Source organism: Paramacrobiotus metropolitanus, unplaced genomic scaffold, assembly GCF_019649055.1.
Source record: "Paramacrobiotus metropolitanus isolate TYO unplaced genomic scaffold, Prichtersi_v1.0 Parri_scaffold0000016, whole genome shotgun sequence".
In the NCBI taxonomy this organism is placed as follows: Eukaryota; Metazoa; Tardigrada; class Eutardigrada; order Parachela; family Macrobiotidae; genus Paramacrobiotus; species Paramacrobiotus metropolitanus.
This window is the reverse complement of record NW_026570236.1, coordinates 225,170-250,284: the sequence shown is the minus strand read 5'-3', so window position 1 is coordinate 250,284 and position 25,115 is coordinate 225,170. Positions and strand designations below refer to the sequence as shown.

General features: G+C 40.5%; 6 protein-coding genes across 8 annotated transcripts; 5 read left to right on the top strand and 1 right to left on the bottom strand.

The window, feature by feature from the left end:
* The first annotated feature begins 689 nt into the window (after positions 1–689).
* LOC129585193 (cytochrome P450 2J4-like) lies at positions 690–4,063 on the top strand. The gene is made up of 6 exons (XM_055477783.1): positions 690–954; positions 1,168–1,386; positions 1,761–2,288; positions 2,563–2,739; positions 2,843–3,109; positions 3,581–4,063. Exons 1-6 carry the CDS (start codon positions 807–809, stop codon positions 3,817–3,819), a joined length of 1,578 nt encoding a protein of 525 aa, XP_055333758.1. The 5' UTR covers positions 690–806; the 3' UTR covers positions 3,820–4,063.
* A 427-nt stretch (positions 4,064–4,490) lies between these two features.
* LOC129585393 (1,5-anhydro-D-fructose reductase-like) lies at positions 4,491–9,757 on the bottom strand. 3 transcript variants are annotated; one of them, XM_055478050.1, is made up of 9 exons: positions 9,399–9,757; positions 6,967–7,034; positions 6,677–6,844; positions 6,430–6,568; positions 6,204–6,280; positions 5,727–5,843; positions 5,494–5,637; positions 4,919–5,133; positions 4,491–4,710 (listed from the first exon to the last, which is right to left on the bottom strand). In XM_055478050.1, exons 1-9 carry the CDS (start codon positions 9,508–9,510, stop codon positions 4,668–4,670), a joined length of 1,083 nt encoding a protein of 360 aa, XP_055334025.1. In that variant the 5' UTR covers positions 9,511–9,757; the 3' UTR covers positions 4,491–4,667. The 3 variants fall into 3 exon arrangements, with proteins under 3 accessions (XP_055334025.1, XP_055334026.1, XP_055334028.1); XM_055478051.1 differs by having other exon boundaries at positions 9,450–9,754; XM_055478053.1 differs by having other exon boundaries at positions 6,967–7,417; positions 9,399–9,750.
* On the top strand, positions 9,494–15,557 carry LOC129585391 (solute carrier family 2, facilitated glucose transporter member 5-like). Its single transcript, XM_055478048.1, has 5 exons — positions 9,494–9,765; positions 9,969–10,480; positions 13,193–13,653; positions 13,844–14,408; positions 14,871–15,557. Exons 2-5 carry the CDS (start codon positions 10,182–10,184, stop codon positions 15,193–15,195), a joined length of 1,650 nt encoding a protein of 549 aa, XP_055334023.1. The 5' UTR covers positions 9,494–9,765; positions 9,969–10,181; the 3' UTR covers positions 15,196–15,557.
* A 1,402-nt stretch (positions 15,558–16,959) lies between these two features.
* Positions 16,960–18,528, top strand: LOC129585407 (uncharacterized). Its single transcript, XM_055478071.1, has 6 exons — positions 16,960–16,995; positions 17,141–17,244; positions 17,360–17,381; positions 17,639–17,798; positions 17,909–18,047; positions 18,156–18,528. Exons 1-6 carry the CDS (start codon positions 16,960–16,962, stop codon positions 18,526–18,528), a joined length of 834 nt encoding a protein of 277 aa, XP_055334046.1.
* Positions 18,529–18,727: 199 nt separating this feature from the next.
* Positions 18,728–20,695, top strand: LOC129585392 (solute carrier family 2, facilitated glucose transporter member 3-like). The gene is made up of 2 exons (XM_055478049.1): positions 18,728–19,171; positions 19,293–20,695. Exons 1-2 carry the CDS (start codon positions 18,865–18,867, stop codon positions 20,555–20,557), a joined length of 1,572 nt encoding a protein of 523 aa, XP_055334024.1. The 5' UTR covers positions 18,728–18,864; the 3' UTR covers positions 20,558–20,695.
* Positions 20,696–21,320: 625 nt separating this feature from the next.
* LOC129585279 (thioredoxin-like protein 1) lies at positions 21,321–24,305 on the top strand. Its single transcript, XM_055477903.1, has 8 exons — positions 21,321–21,561; positions 21,634–21,730; positions 21,836–22,006; positions 22,072–22,191; positions 22,539–22,699; positions 23,437–23,515; positions 23,666–23,770; positions 24,010–24,305. Exons 1-8 carry the CDS (start codon positions 21,467–21,469, stop codon positions 24,037–24,039), a joined length of 858 nt encoding a protein of 285 aa, XP_055333878.1. The 5' UTR covers positions 21,321–21,466; the 3' UTR covers positions 24,040–24,305.
* The last annotated feature ends 810 nt before the right edge of the window (positions 24,306–25,115 follow it).

Genomic DNA, 25,115 nt, shown 5'->3' with positions numbered 1-25,115 from the left:
TTTTTTACCTTAGCGAATTTTTCGAAAACTGCATTAGTCAAGTTCAGAGTTTTGGCAAAAGAGCAAAACCAAACCAGTTCATCGCTTGCCCGGCATGGTAAAAATGTGCGACACGATGCGTGAATGTCATTTTTCAACGATATGTCGAAAATCTGAAGCATGAGTCATTATAATGCTACCAGCCTTCAAAGCTTCGCTTGCGGGCATCCACAACTATTTCGTTACAGGGAAATTATAAATCGTTAATAATTAAATACTTCTAGCAGTTTTTAACTATGACTCCTTCACCATCATTGGGAAAAACACTCCAATTTGAAAGTATAAAAAACTGTAATGTTATTTAATTTTTATATTAATTTAGACAGTTTATTTTTATGTTTCTCGATAGTCTCTTATTGTGTAATAAACCGTACTATATGATATCGTGATTTCTCTACAAGCATCGTATGAAAATAATAAAATTTGAACGAGCTTCCTTGTACTCCACAAAATGTTTTTATCCTTACGGTGTCATTTGGTTCAGTTCAGTGGTTCACATGCATGTGCAACAAGTTAAATTCTTCGGCAGATAACAATTTAATGACTGTTATCGCAAAATTTCTCTGTACATAAACACCGACCGCTGCCGGCAATTTTTAGTTGATGTCGAATTTCTGCCAAAAACAACGGTAACTGGTCCGGTATGGCTTCCAAGCAGATTCTCGCATTTAGTCCAGTTTGCACGTTGTCGTGTTCGGTAAGGTAACTCAGTCAGCCCAGACAGGGTGGCGTAAAAAAGTTAACCCGTAGAGCACCGGTGTGTAACAATGGCCACGGAAAAGATGGCCACCGACAGCAACGCTTCCGCCTTGAACACATATTTCACGTTGGGCGCGGCCTTTGCGTGCTTAGCGGTGGCAGCGTTCTTTTTACTGCGGAAACTGTTTCCAAAGAATTTACCACCTGGACCACCTGGTAAGACGATTCTAGTAATTTTTGTACCGGTATTGCAGTAAATAACTAAAATCAGTAACATTTTAACATTCGAGCGTCAAGACTTAGTAAAAATGTGTGATCTCGGCGCCGTCTGCATGCGCATATAAATATTACAGTGCATTATACTTATTATACAAATTTCTTTTTTATTCTCTTATTTAATATAGAAACTTTTTTCTTGTTTGAATTTAGCTTTGCCGATTGTCGGGCATTTGCCGCAATTATTCCCGGATCCCGCTGCCGCCATTGCCAAATGGAGCAAGAAATACGGCGATACGGTGAGCGTGCAATATGGACCGAAACTGCTGGTGGTCATGCACGACTTCGACACCGCCAAGAAGATGTTCAACGAAGAAATCACAACCGGTCGCGATCCTGACTACCCGCAGAACACTTTTGCCAAAGGGCGAGGTACGTGTATTGATATCAGTTCATCGATAATGTAAGTGCAATGCAAGATAAGTACATACTCTATTGTTTATCTGCAAAAAATTATAAAGCTCAAATCCAATCCTTTAAAATTGCAACGTTAGGCTGCACAAGTTCAGTGGGAGGCTCGTACGTGCTGCCATTACACTACGACGCTTTCTAAAGATACATAACGAGTGGATATAACACGTGATAATAAAAGAATTAGGCACGGCCGACATGATTGTCCTGAAAATGATTACTTAAATACAAATGTCACGCACTCGAATTATTTATTTTTAAAGCGTTATAGAGACATAACCATGAAATTATAAAGCTTTGGCAACACAATCACACAAAGAACCTAACGATTGCAGGTATCCAGCAGTCGGAAGGTGATTTATGGCGCGAACACCGCCGCTTCATGACGCGCACGCTGCGCGACTACGGTCTGGGCAAATCCTGGCTGCAGGACACCATTCTCAACGAGATCGAAGACAACTTCACCTACTTCACCAAGCATGCCAAGGATCCCGTCGATCCGCGCGGCTACATCGAACACTTTACCGCCAACATTGTCTCACTGTTGGCCTTTGGTAAACGCTACGAGATCAACGACAAAGAGTATAACCGCTTCACCGAGGCTTTCGCCCAAAACACCCGTCTGCTGGGACCGCCCCTGACGCCGGTGTACCTGTATCCCTGGATCAAACACATCATTCCCGAGTACAAAGCCAACTGGAACAAGTTTTACAACAACTGGCGCACCTACATGCCCTTTGCCGAGAAACGTATCAAGGAGCGAAAGGAGCATTCCATCCAGTCGGATACACCAGAGAACTATGTGGACAGCTACTTTGAGGAGGCTAAGAAGCATCAGGGCGAACCAAATAATACATTTACCGGTACGTAAAGGTCACTGATTATACGAAGCTTCAGTGGAACTTATCGACCATTTAATTAAGGATTTCTAATTGAACGGTAATTTTCCACTGGTGTTGATGCACAAAATAAGTTACTTGGATTAGCCGCTCAGTTAGTGTATTTAGTCAATCTTGGGAAAATGACTTCGCCGGGCGCTAAACAAGGGCTAAAGACTGCGCGCGCGATTTACCGAGTGTAATTTGGAAGAAACGCGAAACTTGTCTAGAATCTTATTTGTGTGATTTTACTGTCCAGATGACCAGCTGCTGTATTCCATGATCAACATGTACACCGCGGGAACAGCATCCGTCACCACCACCCTGCTGTGGTGTTTCCTCTACATGCTGGAAAATCCCGAAGAGCAGAAGAAGATCCAAGCTGAAATCGATAGCATTGTGGAGCCGGATAAGCTTGTTCGTATGGAAGACCGAGGTATGTCGGAGTAAAAGTGTCTGCAAATCGTCCAAATTTCATCAATTTGGATGGTAATAATCGTTTTAAAAAATAAAGATTATTAACTGGTTTAAAATTTTAGCCAACTTGAAGTACACCGATGCCGCCCTCATGGAATGCCAACGTCTGGCGTCCATTGTGCCACTCGGTCTATTCCATCAGAATCTGGAGGAAATGACCATTGACGGCTTCACAATTCCCAAACGCAGTCTCCTGAGTGCCAGTGTCTACTCTATTCACCGTGATCCCCGCTACTGGGAGCACCCGGACAAATTCTACCCGGGACACTTCCTGGACAAGGAAGGCAACGTCAAGCAGTCACCTCCCGGCTACATGCCTTTCGGAATTGGTAAACTACGCAAGTAATTTTAACTAATCACATCTAAGCACAAAGTGCAATGTACGAGTATAAAACGCTGGACTTCAACACTATAGTAACAGTAATCAATAAAAACAAAAAAGTCGCGTTAGCTTTGTGCAATTTGAGTGTTCTTTAAGTTGCGTGGTATGCTTGCACAGCTTTTGAATCAACCATTGCTCTACGAATTGTGTCTGGATTTGGAATCAGAGGAGGCAGTAACTGATTCATGCGGCTTTTCGTGGCCGAAAAACTGTTGCTATAAAACCTGTTGCTATTTTGCTATAAAAATGATTTTTTTATTAATATAATGACGCATTCATATAATACTGATGCATAGCCAATTTCGGTTCATACAGTGCAGAACAAAATTATTGGTATAACCTTAATGATAATACTGCATCGTTGTGTTTCTCGAAAATTCCAGTGCATACATACTTGATAATTGTACGTTCCCTACAGGTAAACGATTATGCAACGGTGAGCCGCTGGCCAAAATGGAAGTCTGGCTGTACATGACTAATATGCTGCACAAGTATGAATTCCGCAAAGCCGAAGGATGCCCGGCCTCCTCCGAGGTCTTCACAACCGGTTTAGCGCGCACCACCTGGCCCTACAAGTGTGTCTTCGTTCCCCGACACACCAGCCGCAACGGTCATGTCCATCACGAAAAGAACGGCGGATCATCCATTCCGATTTAATCCGCGTTACGGGCACGACTCCGATGATGTCACTGAAACAAATGCTCACGCTTAGACCTTTTTACAATGCATACGTATTTGACAACTAAGTGCTTTTTCTTCAGTAGTGCTGTCACGGTCTTTCTCTCGCTCACTGCACTAGCCCTACAGTACAGGCTGTAGTAAGTAACTACGTCAACGTAGGTGGTAATATCATTTAATTAGTTTTAATGGTGAAGCTATTGCAATAAAAGACGTCCTGTCATTTTATTTTGCATATGTATTTCAGCTCGTAGTTTTAAAACTCACAGTCAAGGTTAACTACTGTATTTTGTTGCTCGCGATGAAACCGTGAGTGACTACAAAGTACAAGCGGATTGTAATGACAGTGCAGTCACAACATAAGCAGAATGGTTGTGCAATATCTATGTAGATCAGTTCAGACTGCACACAGTCAAACCTTACAGGTCTAGAATAAGTAATTTTTAAAAAAAAAACAGCTTTTAATGCGTATTTGATTGTTTCCAAATTTTCTATTCGGATTTACAGGCGCGCAGGCCTGTTATACTAATTACGAGCAGATTTTACGGTTGCGAATTTATGATAAAAATAAATGTCACCTGAATCATCGTATTGTAGCATCGGTCACTTCATTATAAATCATAAAACCTCAAAGTGCTAAAGGACCCCACTGAGCTTTTCGTCATTTTTTTTTAACAATTTCCGTGTTTCATTTTTTAAAAACATCCACAAGACAAACTAGAAAAGCTTAACAGCCAAAGATTTATTTAAAACGTCATAGCAGCCATTGCAATGTTAATGCTGTCCCTCGGTGATTTTCATGCAAATTCTCTTTCCAGTTTGCTGCATTACAGCAGCGCCTGAAATGGATAGTTTGGGGAGTCGACCCATCTAAAATGAGAAAGGCAGTCTTTAAAGCCATGAAAGAAAAACAACTGTACGTCAAAGAAGATCTTAGAAAAACCAAAAATGTCAACCCTAACTATTTATTGTACTGTGCTACAGTACTTATAATATGAGACTTTTCCTACTATGCAAACTTTAATTAAGTAACTCAAAAAACGCAAATAACGTGATATCAACAGCGACATATACATACGTCGCGTAGTCGATCAGCCGCTTTCCGTTCTTGCCCATGTGCTCCATTTTGTGTTTGTCATCATCATCAAGATGGAAATCCCAGATTTGCAAATTTTGTTGCAACCTGACTTTATTGACCGATTTCGGGAGAACGACGACGCCGCGCTCAACGAGCGAACGCAGCAAAATTTGCGCCGGTGTTCTGCCATGCTTCTTGGCTATGTCCGTTAAAACCTGTTAACACTTAAACAGTAAACCTAAGAACTAAAACAGAGCCTGTTTACACGTCTTGAATGCATTTTTACACATGTCAGGTAAAAAGTAGTAGGAAACGTTTACTGCGCAATGCGCTTTAATTAACCTTTAACCGATACAACTCCAGCGTGTGCCGGTTATTAAAGATTGCCTCAAGCGGAACAAGCCACTATACTACGATTTCTTAGCATTCTAGTAAAAGTCAGTCAGCGATGGCTTGATACATAGATGAATGAAACCGTTTGCTTTAGTTTGAATTAATACTGCACAGTTTTAGTAAATATTGTGTTGATCACGTTTTTGCTGGTGTGTGCCAACTAGACATTTCTCGTAGTTCACCTGATCTTCCAGTAGCACGGGGCCGCTGGCATTTCCGCCCCATCGCTGCGGACTACCCAACGGCGAATACGCCTCCAGAACGACGTGATGGCGTTGACAGAACGCCAGCAGATCATGTTGTGGGAAATACGCATGGCATTCCACCTGCAGTCAACAATAACACCACAAAGGTCAAGAACACCGCTATCAGACACGGCTGGACTGAAGTCCGCGACGCTGACATATGCGCTCACCTGCAAAACGGCTGGTTTGATGCGGCCATGATCGATCAGACGCTGCAGTTGTTGTTGATTGAAATTCGATACGCCGATACTGCGCACTAGACCTTCGTCCACTAATTTTTCCAGTTCCTGTTAATCGACCGATCACCGATGTAGATTACGTTTGTTGTGTTTATATTGTTTAGCCAAATTAGGTATTTGCCAGGTTTAACCTGAGCGCGATTACGACTACGAAGTACGGCGATTGGTTTTGAAAATGTCAAAATATTCAGATTTAAAATATTCGATCAAAAAAAGGTGAAATCAGAACAGTGTATGTATACAATTATAATTATTATAAATGGTTGTCGGTTCATAGCACAAATAATCCTGAACATCAATATCATAATACTATGCAGTAAGCATCGCTTTTTGTGTGCTAAACAAATCACTGCTATCCGCGATTAAAAACAATAACTTATGTAATTAAAGCAGTAATGCCTCACGTACATGCCAGACAGCAACGTGATCCACATTCCGGAAAAATTTGCTCGGGTCTTCCGGGCGCTTCAAAACGGATCCAGGTGCTATTAAAAAGAATGAATACAGTTACAAAATCTCATAGTCGCTTATATAAGCATCCTACTTCGCATGCACTCTGTTGATAATACATATAACTATTATTTTTTCCCCTGATTCTTACTTTAATGTTATCAATGTAGACATTACGGCTTACGCAGTGTTTTGATGTAGTCACGGTTGATGGATATAGCATTGTGCAGCAAATACAAATCGACGTAATCCAGACCAAGGCGCTTTAATGATGTGTTGAATCCTTCCCGGACTAACGTTGGCTCGATCAAGACCGGAGGTAACTGGAAAATTACCGGAATGCATTCAAAAACGTTCATTTAAAAAATTATTTTTAACTATTTTTTAATAATATGGCATAATTTATGACGCATAAACGAATTCTCGCTCACTTTAGTGGTAACAAAAAGCTCCTGCCGGGTAACGACACCCTCTTGTATTTTCTTGGCAATAGCCTGACCGATTTCACCTTCATTCTCGTAAGCCAGAGCACAATCAAAATGCCGGTATCCCAAATCAATGGCATCTTCCACGGCTTGTTGCACTTCTCCCGGTTTCGACTGCAAATTTTTTCAATGCAAATAACAGTATTAATGCAAATTAGATGAAAACGTATATGCAAGCAAATTGTGGTGCTACATCGCATTAATCCTTTGAGCCGGTAAAAAAAATGTTATCCTACCTGCCAGGTGCCTAAGCCGATAACGGGGATTTTATGTCCGCTGTTCAGTGTCAGCTCTTGAGCGTGATCTAATTTAGAGAAAGGCATCTTTGTCGGGCAATTGTACAAAAAATTATTGCAGCAAAATAATATGAAACGCCCAGATGTACCTCTTTATGAACATTAAAATGGATCGAGAAATGTGCTCGCCGTTTTTGGATCAGAAACCGGTAAATTCGACTAGACTTGATTCGTAATGCGCCTTGAAGGCAAAGAAGAACAGGCTTCCGGCATATAAGCGGCCTGATATATAAAACTGTCTCAACTTTTAAACCAGACACAAGTTTCTCTTGCGAATTCTGACAGCTGTTAATACTCCGTATGCGTGGAACACGGTGGTGAGATCTCGCAAATCCAATTCATTTGGCGTTCTATGCTCACGCTTCATTACCGCAAACATTGCCCCAGCAACCTAGGTAGCATTAATTCAAAAGCTACAAGGAATATTGTAGATAATTTAATAGACAGCAGCCGGCACCAATGCGACCAACAAAAACGCAGGCGCGGTTGCACTATAGCATAAATGCATAAAAAATAAAATTGAAAATAACACAAAGTATATTAATAATTATCATAAACTGATACCTGCATATATCTGTATAGATGGAACCTATTATTTTTAAAGATCCTGCAGACTTCTTACGCATGATTGTTAAATGCACGTGCAAAAGTTTCCTATACAGCAAAATAATAACATTACTGTACGTAATTATACACAACAACAACAGTACAAATGTACTGTTGTTTATCGCTTTGTGGTTACGCCGTGCGATGAAATTTATACATGCATAGATGATGGGACTATGCAGATACAACTATAAAGTACAGCATATTATCACAACCGACGCCGGCACTCATTTATAATAATCGTAAGTTAGAGGAATAAATTATGAAGATTAAAACCCTCGTTTGAATGTAGAGCAAATAATCATCGATTTCTCCGATTTTCAAGGTACAACCTTTTGTTGTGGCTAAACCCTCTGCAAACAACATGCACCGGTAACACTAACTAAATTTTCGAGCTGCCAACAAAAATTAATATTAATGCACTATCTACTCGGACCCGCCGCAACCCCCGCACGGCGATCAGCTGCATGGCTTGTGTAGACGCTTATTACGTGGTCCTCTGCAAGAAATATCGTAGTTGATTTATGATAGTAATGTTGGCACATGCACGCTGTTGTTTTTTTTTTCTACTGAAGAGGATCGATACGAGCATGGCTTTGGTGGTTTAAACGTACCGCGTGCAACTAACGAGGAGCTTGTGCATGTGCGCCGGTGATGTTGCATGGCAATATTTTTAGCCGCCTTTCGTTCACACTACTGTGCAATTTAAAATCCAAAACAACAATACCACGAATCGCCACCGATCCTGAAAATCGGTGTGTATTTGCGCTAACCGGCAAGTACGGTGCTGACATGCAAGCGGCTCGAAGCCCGATTCAGCTTCCGCTTATCCCGAAAATATCACACCAGTGTCAGCAACAGCAGTTGAAGTGCAAGACAACCAGTTATGCAATGATAGTATGTATACCAGCCACCTACATTATTTATTTTACGGTTATTATTATTTTATTAGCGTTCGGAATTTAGATATCTCCTCTTGTAAAACCAGCTGCTTGTAAAACGCATGGAGAAGTGGGTTTTTTTGGCTGAACGAGACTTCCCGTTTTAGCATACAGATATAAGTGCTGTTTTAAATCAGCTAGTGATAGTGTAGAACAGAGCAGTAATATCTACAGAATAAAAATTGTAAAATAACAAAATTTTCTCGTACATAGTTGATAGATCTACAACCGTCACTACTAGGTGCGTAACTACAGACGCAAAGTACAGTACTGTGAGAGATCTGACATAGTTTTGTTGAATTTACTCTGCATCAGACATTAAGTGCAATATCACAGACGTCGACGGGAAACAACAGCAATTAAAGTATCAGTTCAAGTACAGTATCAGTTTCATGCTGTGCATTAATTTATTCAGTTTTCCTAAATGATACTGCGATCCACAAGAGTTCCAATTTATCGACAATTAACTTTAATATTGTCTGTGCTGTATAGCAACGCAGCAGTGTTTTTGTGATCATAATCAATGTCATTCGCGTGACCGCACTACGAAACATTATATAATGATGCCGCTATTACCACTTTGTACATCCAGGCTTTTTCCGTCGGAGAAATAAAATTCTAATCAGCGCGCTTCTGGATAACCACTTAAATAACCCAATCCGTCAGCATAAATATTCGATCACGTTTGCTGCCACTCGTACCGCACACGACGCCTGTGTGCCACTGTGCAAACTGCACTCTGTACAGATACATACAGAAAATGTACCATGTAGCCCAGTTCAGAGCGGAAGTCGTACGGTACTGTCAACCTAGTAAAAAACTTACCCCACCAGGGCAACACAACAGAACTCGGAGAAATATTACCGATCAGCTCACCAAGATAGCGAGTGAGCGAGTGGTGCTCCGCGTCCGCGATAAACTTTCCAGCCAAGTACATGGCCGACAACGGCTGCCATAGCCGGCATGATCTACAAACGTCGTCACTGTGTAGAGTAGGAAAATCTTTTTCACGTCGATATAAAACGCCACTCAAGCATGAATCGCGTCGAGTATAATTATACGTTGCAGAAAAAATATGACTTTGTGTGCTTCTTTTACAATGCTAAGAAAAGAATATAACAAGTGTCGCTAGTAGAATACATTCGATGTTGCATAACCAATGGAAATTATCCGATGCAAATAACCATGCACGGTAAGTGGAAATGGAATGTTTACGGTTTTGCATGCAGCACGTGTGAGCTGTATTCGGCTCGTACAAGTTACAACTACCAGATTTTGTCCATTGTTTTAGCATGTTGCCTGCAGTGTTGTGTAAAGTGGTTAATAAGAGCCGCAAGAATAATGCATTACCGGAAATACTATATTCTGCATAATTCGATCCATACCATTTTACAGGTCATGTCAACGAAACCATAAACCGCAGACCCAGTCATGGCCAGCCTTGATTAAGTGAGAACCACCGCGCGCGGTGTTGCAGTTAGCCAATTACCGGTAAATTCCTCAAGTGGACGGTTCAGGCTTACATCATTCGCGGTGCCGTTTGCGGTTAGAGAACCGGTTCCCGCACGGGGTGAGTGTATAAAAGCCCAGCGTCCAGCCGTTGGAAAAATGTGTCGGACACAAGAGAGGAAAGACGAACTGCTCAGAATGACCAGCGACGAGGCTCATCACACGGATGATGAGGGCCGTTTAACATGTAAACTGCTAATGCTGGTGGTCGCGCTAGCATTCGGGACGTGGTTCCCTATTGGATTCGCTATGGGCATTGTCAATGCGCCGCAACGGGAGATTATTCACTGGATTAGACAGGTGAAGTGTCAGAGATTAGGCGAGACACCGGAGCCAGCCGCAGCCGGGATTATTGTCAATGGATCGGCTGTCGGCGACACGAATGTTTTATGCAACAGGTATCGTTCAATTAGCAGGCGCCATATTAATTAATAATTATTCATGGCTATGCACTTATGCTCATGAATGAAATCGGTAATTGTGCAATCTCATTCAGGTATGTAGAACGGCTGCGATCGTGTAAGTCCTACTTTTACTTACCGGCGATTCTATAGTTTGCAAAATTGTAGAAGACTTTCGACATTTTCTGGAACGTAATTTATTCTGTAGCGGTGACGTTCTGCATATACTCGTATAATCGTCCTTGCTGCGATATTTGCACAATTCACAAATGCGATGAATGACTATTAACCTATGCACGCCGTATGGCTGTTGCTGACCAGTCGGTTTCATCATTGATTATTTTTCTGACCAAAAAAATGTAACGTAATAACGTACCTTATTAGTTATTATTGATCCAAATATTTCCTAAGAACTGAAGTGTCTATCTTTGCAGCTAGAATCTTGAAGTATTTGCTGTGAACATAAAGCTTAGGACACGGTATTACTTTTGTATACCTTCGACCGGTTATCTTATCGGAATTCAGCAGTGTAAATACGAAATATCTGTAGGCCTGCAATATTAGTGAGTGATAGTAGTGGACACAACTTCATTCTAAATAAATGTTTAATTCCAAGTACGAAAACCTCGAATTTTGATATAAATTGCGGTCTTGTAACATATTTCTTTCCTTAACAAACTGCAGAAAAATTATACAATGGTGTGTGCGCCTTGCATTCAAAATACTGTAATTATTGCAGGAACGCTATCGCTATAATTAAGCAAACGTGATAAAACTCGGGAATAAGTGTTGCTTTACTTAGTAAAAGTAAACAGTAAACCTTACTTAGTAAGCCGTTTTTGCCTTTTACTAATTAAGTAAAAAGTAAGTAAGCAGCAAAACGGAAAAGTGAAAAGTAAAGTAAAAGTAAGAGCAGCCGGGGCAGTAAATAGTAATTCAGAAGTAAATAGTAAGTAAAAGTAAGAGGCGCGAAACGGGAATAGTTTAATTAGTAAAGCAGTCCTTTTCCTAAGCATCCGCAACAGATAAAAGTGACGGGCATCATCAGAATTCTGCTGAACATGCTTTTTTCTATAGCAGTTACGTTTGGCAGTACAGGTTTTCTTCTGAAGCGCTAAAATTTCTGCACTGCAGACGCCTTCAACCGCTTAGGTGGGCGAGTTACGTGACTGCCAGGCGTATCAGCTAGTGCTGCTTCACTGCAATACTTAACTTGGCACCGGATACGGTGTAATTACTTTTTGCTAATTTTTGTTAAAAAATAAGTACTGTAATTTTACACAGAACCAAATCGTTTCATTGAAACAAATTTCTGAGCACAAATTAAAATTAATCGGTGTGCACACTGTCGCAAAGTACAAGCAGTTATTTTTGTTTTAGATACGTAATATGCTTAAGAAACGAATAGTTATGGCAAAATTGAAAACTTTTGTTGCATACTGCGATTTATCGCAAAACACGAATACTAAATACTAGTTTACTAGTGATTACTAAGTTAGTGAAAGTAAGTAAGGATACGATAAAAAAAGTAAAAAGTAAGTAAAAGTAACGAAGAAAGATTATGAAAAGTAAATAGTAAAGTAAATAGTAAAGTCAATAGCCAGACGAAAAGTAAAAAGTAAATAAGGTTTTGGGGCAATAGTAAACACAACACTGTCGGGAATAATGAATGCATGCAATTCTGCACAAATTTTCAAAGAGAATGTATTGCAGCATACAAATTGTATTTTGTTCTTTTCGATGGCTTGAATTCTTAACTGCATCGGCTCTGCGCTGTTATGTTACGGTTTCTCTTACAACGACACGTGCACGCAAAAGCTTAGCACAGGATTCCAATAATTGTGCATAAATTAATTATTGCGCTAGTGCCGCTGGAAATATGCTGTAACCTTACTTAATTTATTCATTACAACCATTTATTCCTAATAGATGTAAGTGAATACCAAATAAGTACACTACTTATAAATATTTAAGCATTTGCGCACAAATGTCTTATCGAAATCTTCACCAAAGAACAAAGACTGGCATGCGTATACGTGTAAGATATAGTCGTGTGTTGTATATCGGCATGCTACGCTGTACTTACTTTTTCGGTTTTTCTACTCAAGCGAAACGACCTTTCCTGTACACACAATAAAATAATGGGTTTTCAGTTGCAAACGTAGACAAACAAACCACTGCGACGGATACGTCGAATAACTGTTTAATACGGGAAATAAATTGTAGAAAATGCAACTGAGTAGTGTATATTACGCTAAACCATATATAATTTATTTTCAAAAACACCATTCATGGATACTCGATTGAAAGAGGAGTATAGTGTCAAATAATTAATAAAATTTGATTTTATTACTTGACCTTAAAAACTTACAGAAAAGTCGAACTTTTCAAAATGTTTACTTCAACAGTTACCGTACATACCTTATGTGGTTTCATTTATTATAATTTTGCCACGGAGCTGTTGTGTGACTGGCAATATAATTTTATACGTGTAATGCATAAAGCTCACAATCGGACTAAGATAAAATATACGGAAGGCCGTAAGGTAAGGTGGCGCCGGGCTTCCGGTTTGGTCATTCGCTGCTCTAATTCATATTTTTTATGTTCTCACAAGTTAAGCTTTGCAAATCTTCCAATTAGGCTTGCGATTGAAATCATCGCGCGCTAGCGTACAACAGAAAAAAATGTAATTTTGTGTTTCTTTTACAGAACAGTTGCCGCTTTTAGCGAAGACGCCGATGACGTCACCTTATGGTGCAGTAACATCGACGGCACTAGTCAAGCGGACCTTCTGGCATCCAACACCGAGTTAAACACAATCTGGGCACTGGTGGCATCCCTTATGCCGTTGGGTTCCTGCATCACCGTGTGGTTTATGAACTACCTCATTAATACACACGGCAGCAAGAAAACGCTGTTATTTACCAATATCTTCGGTATTGTGGGAGCGGTTCTATCAGGGATATGCCGATTGGTTGCATCATTCGAAGTGCTCATTGTGGGCCGCATCATCATCGGGATGAATATAGGATTAGCTATTGCTATTGTTCCTTTGTATGTTGCCGAAATCAGCCCCTCAAATTTGCGCGGAATGATGGGCACAATACCGGGGCTGTTTTTGGTAACCGGCACACTTATTGCCAACATATTTGGTCTTCGCGAACTCTTAGGTATGATTTTAGTTTCTGTGTTTTAAAAATTTTTTTAAGTTCTTTCCAAAGTGAAATTAAAAGTTAGTAATAAATAAATAATAATAAATAATTTAAACAGAGATAGGCGAACTGGAGTAAAGCTTCTGGAAGTTATACTACTGTTGAGCTACATTCGAATTAAAAATTTTTACGCATGTTATTTTTATAGGTACTACCGAGTGGTGGCCGTATCTATCCTTTGTCCTTCTTGTTCCTTACTTTTCCCTCTGGGGAACACTACCCTTCTTTCCCGAAAGCCCACGCTTTCTGCTCATTAATAAGCGCGACCAAAAATCAGCCAAGAAAGCACTGGTATGGCTACGTGATAAATCTGATGTTACCGGCGAAATCAAAATGATCCTAACGGAACGCGACCACGACGGCGATACTCCAGAAGGAATATCCATTACCGGCTTTTTCGGCAATGCACTGCTCCGTTCCACCGTCTTTCTTTCGTGTATCATCATCCTCAGCCAGCAGTTAACCGGCATCGGAGCCTTTCTGGTGTATTCAACCGGGATATTTACCGCTGCCGGGTTGCCGGAATCGGATGCAATTTGGGGTACCGTGGGGTTGATGGGTCTACAGATAATAGCCGTGCTAGCGGCATTGTTGCTCATGGATCGAGCCGGCAGGAAAATACTGCTGGTCATCGGATACGCCGGGGCGGTTCTCACCAATGGGACTATGGTGGGAGCCATGACCTATGCCACCGAGGAACACCCAGGGGCGCAGTAAGTACCGCAGTTTTTTGGACTTCAAGCAGTTAAAAAAACCAGAATAATTCACGTTCGCGTGCATTGGCATTCCATAACACAAGAATATAAGAACTTTTCTTAACTAATCCAGTCAAATCATATTATACCACAATAATTTACAACGTACGTCATTTGAGAAATTTTTATAAGTTTATTATGCGGAGATTACAATAATATAAATCCTGATACAAAAATTAACACTGGTGACCTTTTCAGTTATACTTTTAGAACTGACGTTTGCTGCGACACGTAACAGAGATACTTTTACGTTTGAAATTTTGTTGCATAAAAATATCTTTTCTCAGTTTTCTGTGCTCCAATCGATTGAAACCTAACGATAGCAATAAAATACCAGTAACATAATTTAACAATTTCATAATTTCCAGATATTTTTTTACCTTTTTAATGTCTTTTTTTAATGCTTTTTATTTTTTCCAGATATATCAGTATCGGATGCGTTCTCGTGTTTATGATCGTGTATAACTTGGGGCCAGCATTTGTGCCGTGGATCCTTGTATCAGAGATGTTCGAGAAGCGGACCAGTGGGGTAGCGATGATGGTCGTCTCGACGTGCAGTCATTTAGCCGGCATCGCCATCGTCTTCCTGTTCCCCATTCTCCATGCCGCCATGGATGAGTGGGTTTTTGCGGCCTTTGCCGTTTGCTCGGGACTGTTCGCCCTCTTCGTCTGGTCGCATGCCGTAGAAACAAAGGGCAAAACGTTCGAAGAAATTCAGACGGAACTGCACTCGCGCTACAAATAAAAGCAATCATAATAAAATTTTTGTTCTTGGTTTGTACATATCAACTGTCTGTTCAGCTCAAGAATTTTTGTAGTGTTTGTGTTTGTTGTTCTGTATATATTGCACATTAGCACAAAGTACTACAAGTATCCCTAGTGCTTCGCATTATCGCGACTGCACCGGCATTTCCCAGTTTCAGGTCCGTCTCACCAGCGCATTGCTCAAATTGTGATAGAAATTACTATTGCTCTGTTGCATTTTGTCTGTACAGGAATTCGGTTGCAATATTGGTTCAAAACCTGCCCGTGATGCGTGAACATCTTGGATACAGTGTTCCGACTTCGCACGGTCTTTGATTGCGTTAATAAAGGTTTCATTGTTAATCCACGATTCGGCCATCGAAGTTAAAAATAATAGTTAATTATTTTAGTTATTAATTGTTGTAATCGGTCCCAGGCTCTCAGTGCTGCAAAATGTTCCAGTTAGTATTAACAAATTTTTTACATCTGTTTGTATCAACGATACGGTTCAATTAGTTATATATTATATATACCTAAACCTTCGTCTGAATATAAACTGACTTAGTTTTCAAACAAAGAATATGCAATTTTTAATCGGTCTCGACTAGTGGCTGACAGAAAGTTGTTTTTTTTTCGCTTCTTCTAGGTGCAGGTAATGGAAGTAGGTATACGTATGCCTTCAAAGACTATCCACATGTAATGAGATATTGACGTGAAATAACACTGAACTAACGTGTTCAATTCGCTGTTGTTTTTATCATACATTTCAAATTTTCTATGTCAAACACCAGCAGCAAACAATTATTTAAACTCCATATACACCATATAAGACTGACTAAATCTTTACGTTTCAGAATTTTACCTACAACGTAACAGTACATACCTATAGTACTTGGTATTTGCCATAAAATTTTCGAATACTCTGCTTATGGACAAATATTAGGTTCCTCAAAAAACGATAGGATTACGGTAATTTCTGTCGTAAAGGTTCTGAAAGCACATATTTAGCGCGAAGTTTGCGCTATAGCGATTGCCACTACACTACGTTTGGCGTAACACGCAAATTTGTGTATTTCGCTCTATTGAACCGGCAGAAATTACCGGACAAGCTTGTACATCGCGTACGTCTACGGTGATTATAATTATTATGTTACTGGGCAATTTTTATAAGGAAAACGCACGCATCGCTAACGAGCTGGTGGCGTTGACCGGTAATATTTCACGGTTTAATTTCATTTCAGGGAATGCTGCTGGTCACGCCGGTTATATTTACATTAAGTTGTTTAATGCATTTGTTACAACTTATAAAACAAACGAACGAATGGCTTTACGCGAGGTTAGAAGCTGATATTCTAATTTACCTTTCTTCTGTCTGCCCTTGTATACAGATTGGCACGTTTTAGCAATGGAATTTTACCGTCATGCTTGGGATTATTCAACAGATTTAAAAAACTGCCATGCTTAGAAGTACTTCTATAGATAGCTGACCATAATGAATATCGTTGTGGTTATGGTACATCAAAATTGTCCATTAACACCAGATACCGATTTTAAAATTCTATATTCAGTACACATTCATCATTCGAGCATGGATTCGGCAACGATTTTCCAGCGTTACCTATTTGTTGCAGTGGACCAACACCATAAACATCTTATTTCAAAATTTGCATCGTTATTTAATATCAAATGTCTGATGCCACTGCGTTGCGCTTTTCTTCTTGTTGGGATAATTCTAATCATGCGACTCGCAGTGGTTTCGTGTACCATGCGTTATTATGGCACCTATCTGCAGTATGGAACCGTAAGCAGGCGAAAATATAATGCATTCAGAATTCAGATTCAGCCCAGTCTTGTACCAGTATTATAAAAAATTATTTTCACCCGAATACATTTTTTATAATATTCGCGCCAACTGGTTTTACGCGCTTTTTAAATTTACTGTGCAGGGTGACACGTTTATTGACACTGTTCATACAAACGGTGGTCCCAAAGATGTACTGCGGAAATGGAATGTCGAATGTCTGGACGGAGAGGGGGTCATCGGAATAAGGTGACTAGGTTTCCTTTGGGGCATTTGACCACTGGAGTTATAGTTTTAATTTATTATTCTCGAAAAACGTTTTTACGTATACAAGACGTATTTCTCATCTTTGTTCATTTTTTAGGGATAACAACGACGACTTTAAGGTATGGTTTGGTGCATAGTGACAGACTGGACTAATAGAATCCTATAATTATTACCACTACATGCAGCGTAGTAAATTTTATTTTGTGTGCTTAATTCTATGATGGTTGATACAGCAAAATTGATTACGATAGCGTAAAACACACAACCGGCTTTTGCATGAAATCGATTGATTACAATGTAAATTATTTTGCATTATCAATAATTTGTCTACTGAAACCGTCACTGTCGTATGCAACAAATTGTGTGCTTTTTACAGAGGCTTACTGTAATATGGTGCAGATTTTTATTCCCATATAAACCACAGCTCAACGGTTTATACCCTTATTACTCCGGATGTATTATGCGAAATTTGACAACGGAAGCATTTTGCTTTAGCCCAAAAAATGCTACAAACACCGTCAACACGTTTATAACTGGTAAAATCATAAATATGGATAACTGCGTACAGCACATATATATATGGGTTTTACACAGGTAAAAGTGATGTCCAACCAAGTTGTTGGTATAATTTTATGCATTGACGTAGGCTTCTGGGATAATGATGCGGCTTTCGTGATATTTCGATCTAAGGGAGAGGATGCTCCTAATACATATAAATGCTGTCGCACTCCGCCGGGATACTACATAGATTACACCACGTGCCTGTACAAGCCCACACATGACCAGTAAACACAGCTTTTGTGGAAGTTTTTAGTTTTGACTCAACTGTTGACGGCGCTAGTTACAGTAGATTGCTGGATAATTATTTAAAGGATTGCCTTTGCCGTTTCTAGATTCTGGGAGTACTACGATGCTCAACAGTTTCTGGTTTTCTGCGACAGCGGCTACGTTCTAACGGGACTGGCCAGACGCAAAAATCCTTATGACGATGATTATCATCTGGAATGGTTACAGTGCTGTCGCATCGGTTACAGTGGTGTATACATTGATCCGCTATCTCTATCCTGGGAAATAAATGGCGGGGTAGCTGCAGATCTTGCCAAAGCGCGCACGAGACGGTCGTTAGGTGAAAATCAATTTCGAGATTACGGTTTTTATGATGTATCGGAAAGTATGATGCCTAGATTTTACCTTAACGATTCTAATGCAAATTATGATGATCTCTTACTGAGTTCGTGGCAAATGAATGTGAATGACATCGATTAAATAATGTGACCTTTGATTTTCCAAGTTCACAGCCTAATACCGACGAAAAGAGAACGTTCGTAAAGCGCGACAATATATTCGGGTAACGAGCCAACTTAGCTTAGAACTTGATAAAAGCGATATAAAATCGAAGTTATGATCCATTGCGGTGTTAATAAAAAGGGTGCCACAAACTTAAAAAAGATCGCGATCATGACCCCGCTCTCAAAGATCCAAGCCAGCAAGTCTGTTTCAGATTGTAAATTACGAGTAGAATTAACAGGCATTGTTTTTCCGTACATCACCACATACCAGCCCAGAAGTTTCCAAAGGTCAAAATCTTTCTTACAAGTCGGAATGGAGTCCGGTGGTTGCACGTTGCGGCTGTTGTATCTAGTGTTCACCACATGTTTCGGTAACAATTTCCAAATGGGATACCTGGTCACTTCCGTCAATGTCCCGCAGTTTGTCATTTTACGATGGATTCGACAAGTCCGTTGTAATGAGCATGCCGCGCAAAACGACACCCTGTATGCGTACAATCAAACCGATTACAACAACCTTTGGTGCCGAGAGATTTCTCCCGGAGATGAGGATACAATGTTGGCGCACAACACGGAACTCAGCACTTTGTGGGCCATAATCGGATCTGTTCTATCAGCTGGTCAGTATTATGACCCAACACCCAAGCAAAAGCCGAATAATTCTTCCTCTTGTTTTCAAAGCAAATAATTACCTGACACCCTTTTTAGGGATCGCTTAAATTTTTTTGCATTTTGTTTTAGGCGCATTTGTTGGAGTTTGGCCTTCTAGTCTCTTGTTGGCCAGCATAGGGAACAAGAATTCCATTTATTTGGTGAACATTATTGCCGTGCTGGGAACGGTCGCTTGCAGTCTCTGCACCGCTTTTGAATCAGTCACGTTGCTCATTGTGGGACGATTCCTGCTTGGGCTATTCCATGGATTGATCGGGATCTTCGTACCGGTGTACATTGCCGAAGTCAGTCCAGTAAAATTTCGCGGCGCCATGCAGAGCGCACCCGTGATAACCTTCAATTTGGGCATGCTGACGGCCATCCTGGTCAGCTTGCCAAATGTCCTGGGCAACGAATATTTATGGTCGTTCATCACATGGACCAGACTGATCGGTGTGGTGTTCACCTTTGCAACGCTGCCGTTCTGTCCGGAAAGTCCGGTGTACCTGCTGTCCAAAAGACGCCACGAAGAGGCAAGACATTCCTTGCAGTGGCTGCGCAACACGGACAAAGTGGAAGAAGAGCTCAATGAAATACAGCTGGAATGTGACAGATCCGCAGAGAAAGCCTCGGTTTCCATGATTGAACTGTTCGAAACTACGATCCTTCGCAAGACGCTGTATATCTGTGTTATGGCGATGGTGATTCAGCAGCTCACTGGTTTTTCTGTCGTGATTACCTTCTCTACGTCCATTTTGGCAAACGCTGGCCTGGACAAAACTAGCACTCTCTACGGATCAATTTCGCTTGTTGGATTGCAAAATCTCGGGGCCGTGCTGTCGATGTTTCTAGTGGAGCGCGCTGGCCGACGGCTCTTATTTCTGATTGGCTGTGCCGGATGCGCGGTGTCTTGTCTAGGCCTTGTCATCTTCATCCAACTGTCCGGTTATTCGTCGGCGTTTGCGTACGGTAGTTTATCCGCGCTACTAATTTTCATGCTATCGTTCAGCTTGGGAGTGGCCAGTGTCCCGTGGATCTGGCCGCCGGAGTTGTTCCCCGCCAACGCGCGAGGTGTGGGGATGATCATAACAACTGCCTTCTGCTATCTGGGTTCGTTGGTTACCATCTTCGTTGCCCCCATCGCGGAAGTTATAATAGGGGAATGGATTTTTGCTGTTTTTGCGGGATGTACAGTAGTCGGAGTAGTTTATATGTATTTTGCATCGATCGAAACGAAAGGGAAGCCATTCGAGATGATCGATGCGGAACTTCGTAAGAAGTTTGGTTTGGGAAGAGATGGCCGCTTATCGGCTGGTACGATGTCTGAGAGCGGATCGCAGTCATCGCGCTGCTGATTTTTAATAGCAATGCCTCGCTGAAGTGCTCCCTCGTTCAGTAATCTCCAGATTAAGCTGAATTGCTAACATTCTAGTATTAACCACTGTGTCCACTGAGTTCAGTGATTTTAATTTGGTAATTAAAAACCTTTTCAGTTCTTCAGTGCCGCACCAGAGTTGAGTAAGTATACACTAAGGGTAAGTAAATTCATTTAAATTTGCAAAGGGCGATGAGGCATCCGCTTCTTGGGGCAATGAAGGGAACGATTTTATTGTTATAAAAGCAACGTGCCTTTATTCATTATTGAACATAAAAACTTGTTTAATAAAATAATATTTTATGCCGGCATACATATACCGGTAATACCGTAAGTTGTACTCCCTACCGTAGGTACTGTACATACTTCCTGTCTCTTGTTATCGTTAAAAAACTGTTCGGCTGGCTTTCCTTTAATAAGTAACGACATCGGATACAAATTAAGTACCAAAAACAAGGTAATTGTTATAACAAAAACACTTCCTGTATTCTATCCTGAGCGGGGATCGTACCCATTACACAAATCGCATTTCGCATTCGGACAGTCACATGCGCAATCTAGCAGCAGTCACTTGGGCAACCTACCTGCGTAGGCAGTACAAGATAACACAAAGGCGCTGTCGCTTTGCCGCTTTGGTCGGCTCCAAACTTTCGGGTTCAAACCGCCAGCTCACACGAGCCAAAAGCCAAAGCCGACTTTTCCAGTGTATAATGTTTACTCACCAGTTGCGAAGCACTTTCTTCGTCCGCAAGTTTTGTTTACGCGAAAATTCGAAATCGGATAAAAATATAAAATACAAACTTATCTATCTGTTTATTGACAGCTGGTGTGCTAGGAATCTCATATTTGTTTTGTTTTCGTATCATTAATAATTAAGCCGCCATCGAAAATGCCAGTCAAGCACCTGCATGATGATGCTCAGTTTGCCCAGGAGCTGTCTTCAGCAGGCAGTCGTCTTGTTGTGGCGGACTTCTTCGCTCAATGGTGCGCTTCCTGGTTTCCACAGCTCTCCTTTTGACACTGACCCTTATCTCGAACTTATGGCCTTTTCTTTAGGTGTGGGCCATGTCGCGTAGTAGCCCCGCAGTTTGAGCAGCTCAGCGAGCGTTATCCGAATGTGGTGTTTTTGAAAATTGACGTGGACGAGATGCAGGTACGTTTCAAGATGTGTCAGGAACTGCCTCTGGTTCTTCGAGGTGTCTCCGCGTTCTACGCTTCGCAGTCACATACATTTGCGTGAATACGAGTGTTCTGACAGGATACGGCCCGGATTCAAGGTATTCGGGCCATGCCAACGTTCCTGTTCTTTAAAAACATGCAAAAAGTGGCCACGGTGCAGGGCGCGAATGTAGGCGCCATTGAGTCGAACATTAAGCAGCATGCGACGGCGGCGGATGCTCCGGCTGGGCAGGAGAGTAAGGATGGCATGGTAAAGCAGCAACTGATTGTGCGAAAAATGGGGAATCACTGGCAAAATACCCTGTTTGTTTGCAGTTTGATTTGGCCAGCGCGATTGATAAATCCAAGTGTGAATGCTTGAACGAAGCGGATGATCATACGTTTACCAGTTTGTTCCAGGATAACGGATATTTGGAATCTGACTGTGATGAACAAGTAATGACATGAAAACAGGCGAAAAAAATTTCTTATTCGAGTTTTTAGCTTATTTCGTAAATAAACGTTTGTGTGTAGTATATAGATATTTGAAAATTATGAATTACACGTAATCGATATACACGTAATCGGTAATGAATTTGTAATGATTTATTATAGTATTGTCTGATATAATTCAGCTTATTTTAAAAACTTCGAATTTGATAAGTATCTTAAGTCTAGTTAGAAAAATTTTGGATTTTGATAATCATTTAAAGTTAGTAAACCTGCGCAGTGTTTAATCCCGATTCATGAACGATACTTAAACATCATGATTTTATTTTAGTTTGAATTGTTTCTTTTTTCAGTTGATTATTGCCGTCGCTTTCAATCAGCCAGTGAAACTACACTCGCTGAAATTCAAGACAACTGGTCAAAATGGTCCGAAGAGCGTCAAGTTGTTTACAAATCTTCCTCGTACACTGGATTTTGACCAAGCGACGGGAATGGACAGTGTACAAGAACTGACGTACGTGGTATTGCGCTTTTAATACTCTACGGTAATTTTTAATATCCATTACTGAGCCAAAACTTCTAAAGAAAATAATATTCAGATTAAATTAATTTCACTGTCTATGTAATAAAACCGATAATTTACTAACTGACAACTGACCACATTGAATGTGTTTAGGATGAAAAATTATTTCACAGTTTTTATTAAATGGCGATTTTTGAGTTGGAATTACAGTAAGAAAGGTTCGTATTTTCGTTCTTTTGTTTTAATAATTATTATTTGTAGTTTGTAAGACGCAAAAGCGTTTATCGGTACGAGTATGTGTTATAAAAATATCGAAAGACATTTTATGTGGTCAGTCGTTGCAAGCGCGGTTTTAAAGAAGAATTAAAAGAAAAGCCGCTTAGTGACCGTTTATTTTTATCAGCTGGATGCTGTCGTTTTCCGTTGTAGCATTTTATTATTTGGTGTTTTTTGTTGTTAACTGTTAAGCATGTTGTAATAACAATTTTTTCGTGATACATTTCTGGTGTTCGAATTGTAAACAAAAAATACTGTAAGCAGGCCTTGATAAAATTATTGGGAACAGTATAGCTGCGTAAAAAGGTGAACCTGGTGCTCCAGGATTTACGGGCGCAAAGGGAATTATAATTTACACGCGCCGGAATTCGAGCAGAGAGGCAAATTCTGTACACCATGTTTATCTGAGCACTGTAATTTTGTAACTTAAAATGGCTTGTCTTATGTTGCAGGCTTTCGCACGCTGATTTATCCGGTGAAGATCCTGTCCCGTTGAAATACGTCAAGTTCCAGAACGTCCAAAATTTGCAGGTAATCAATCAGCTGGACGCTGCCAACAGTCCTGTTCAATGTTCATAGATATTACTCATATTAGTCGTATTGCTCATCACATTAGCTATTTATTGTTTCAAAAATCATGTATGCGTTATATGCGTTACTTTGCTTATTCCGTTTTCGCAGATTTTTATAAAAGATAACCAGAATGGGGCTGAAACGACACGGTTGGATTCGCTGAGTCTGTTGGGAATCCCGATTTCAGCCACCAATATGGGCGATTTCAAACGGGTAGGAGAATGTAAACCCAGTGGATTTTCTTGCTAAAAGTCATAAAATGCACAAAACGATGTTCTGTCGCCGATGGCGCACTTGTAGGATATTTGATTTTATTGTGCTTAACAAACGTCTTGTATTGTCGAGAAGTGAGCAGGTGATGTAAATTGTACTACTCGTATAGTAATCTGTCTGTAATTCCACCTATGGCATTGCATGGTTCAAGAATCGGTTGCTGCAATTTTACTTTACAGGTTGCCGGAAAGAAGGGCGAAACAGACTAGACTGGGATATTGGAGGATTTGGATTTATAATTTCTCTTTTGTACTGCTGTTTGGTGTTGCATTGTTTAACTAACCTGGTAAGTATGGATGGGATAAGATGATTGTGCGGGATTGTGAAAATTTATTTTCGGATAATTGACACTGTCGAGAGTTTTGCTAAGTTTTCATTAACACATCCATGAAGTTTCTAAAAAGTTCGATGAAGTTTGAAGTTTGATGAAGTTTTCTAAAAATGTAAACCCAGAGTTCGGAAGTAAACCACGGTTTTAGAGCATGTGCCTGATATTTCCGCACTTCACTCCCAATTCTTCGGTGATAAGTGCAGTATTTACTGTATCTGTTAGTGATCTGTGATACCATGGCGTGGTAATACGCCATGGTATCACAGATCATGGCGTATTACCACGCCATAAGCTGTGATACCACAGATCATGGCGTGGTACCACAGATCTACACAGTTTTGAGTTCCAAAATAAATCTTACAGAAAATAGGTGAGCACTTTTAAAAAGTCAAATACATGAGAAACCAAACCAAGTTTCTAAGAATTGCAACGAATCGCGGGGGATTTGGAGTCACTGGATTTATTCAGATAAGACCCGCCGAATCTCCAATAAACCATATAAAAGCAGTAAAATATTGCAAAATTTATCAAACATTTTCGTGTTTTTTGAACCTTATATTGGCATTTTCCTCCAACATTGTCTTTTGGCAAGTCGAGCAACAGTAAGTCGAGCAACGGTATGCTCGTGAATTTTTGAACTGCTTTTCGGAAACTGCAATTAATCAAAACTTACAACAATCATACGTCACTAGGTTTAATTCTACGTTATCGTTATGGTATTACTTACTTAAATTACAAATAACTGTATAAATAATTTACATTTTACTCAATCTACTTTAAAAAATATTGACATTTCATCTGAGCAACCGACTTTCTCACCAATACCGGTACAAAAGAAGCGGATCGAAAACCGACGGCCATTTCTGGCGTTCATCCAAATTCATCCGACGGCCACCGGGTTGGTCCATCTCGGCGTGACTTACACAAATTCGGCCGCTGGGATTCTTCAAAGAT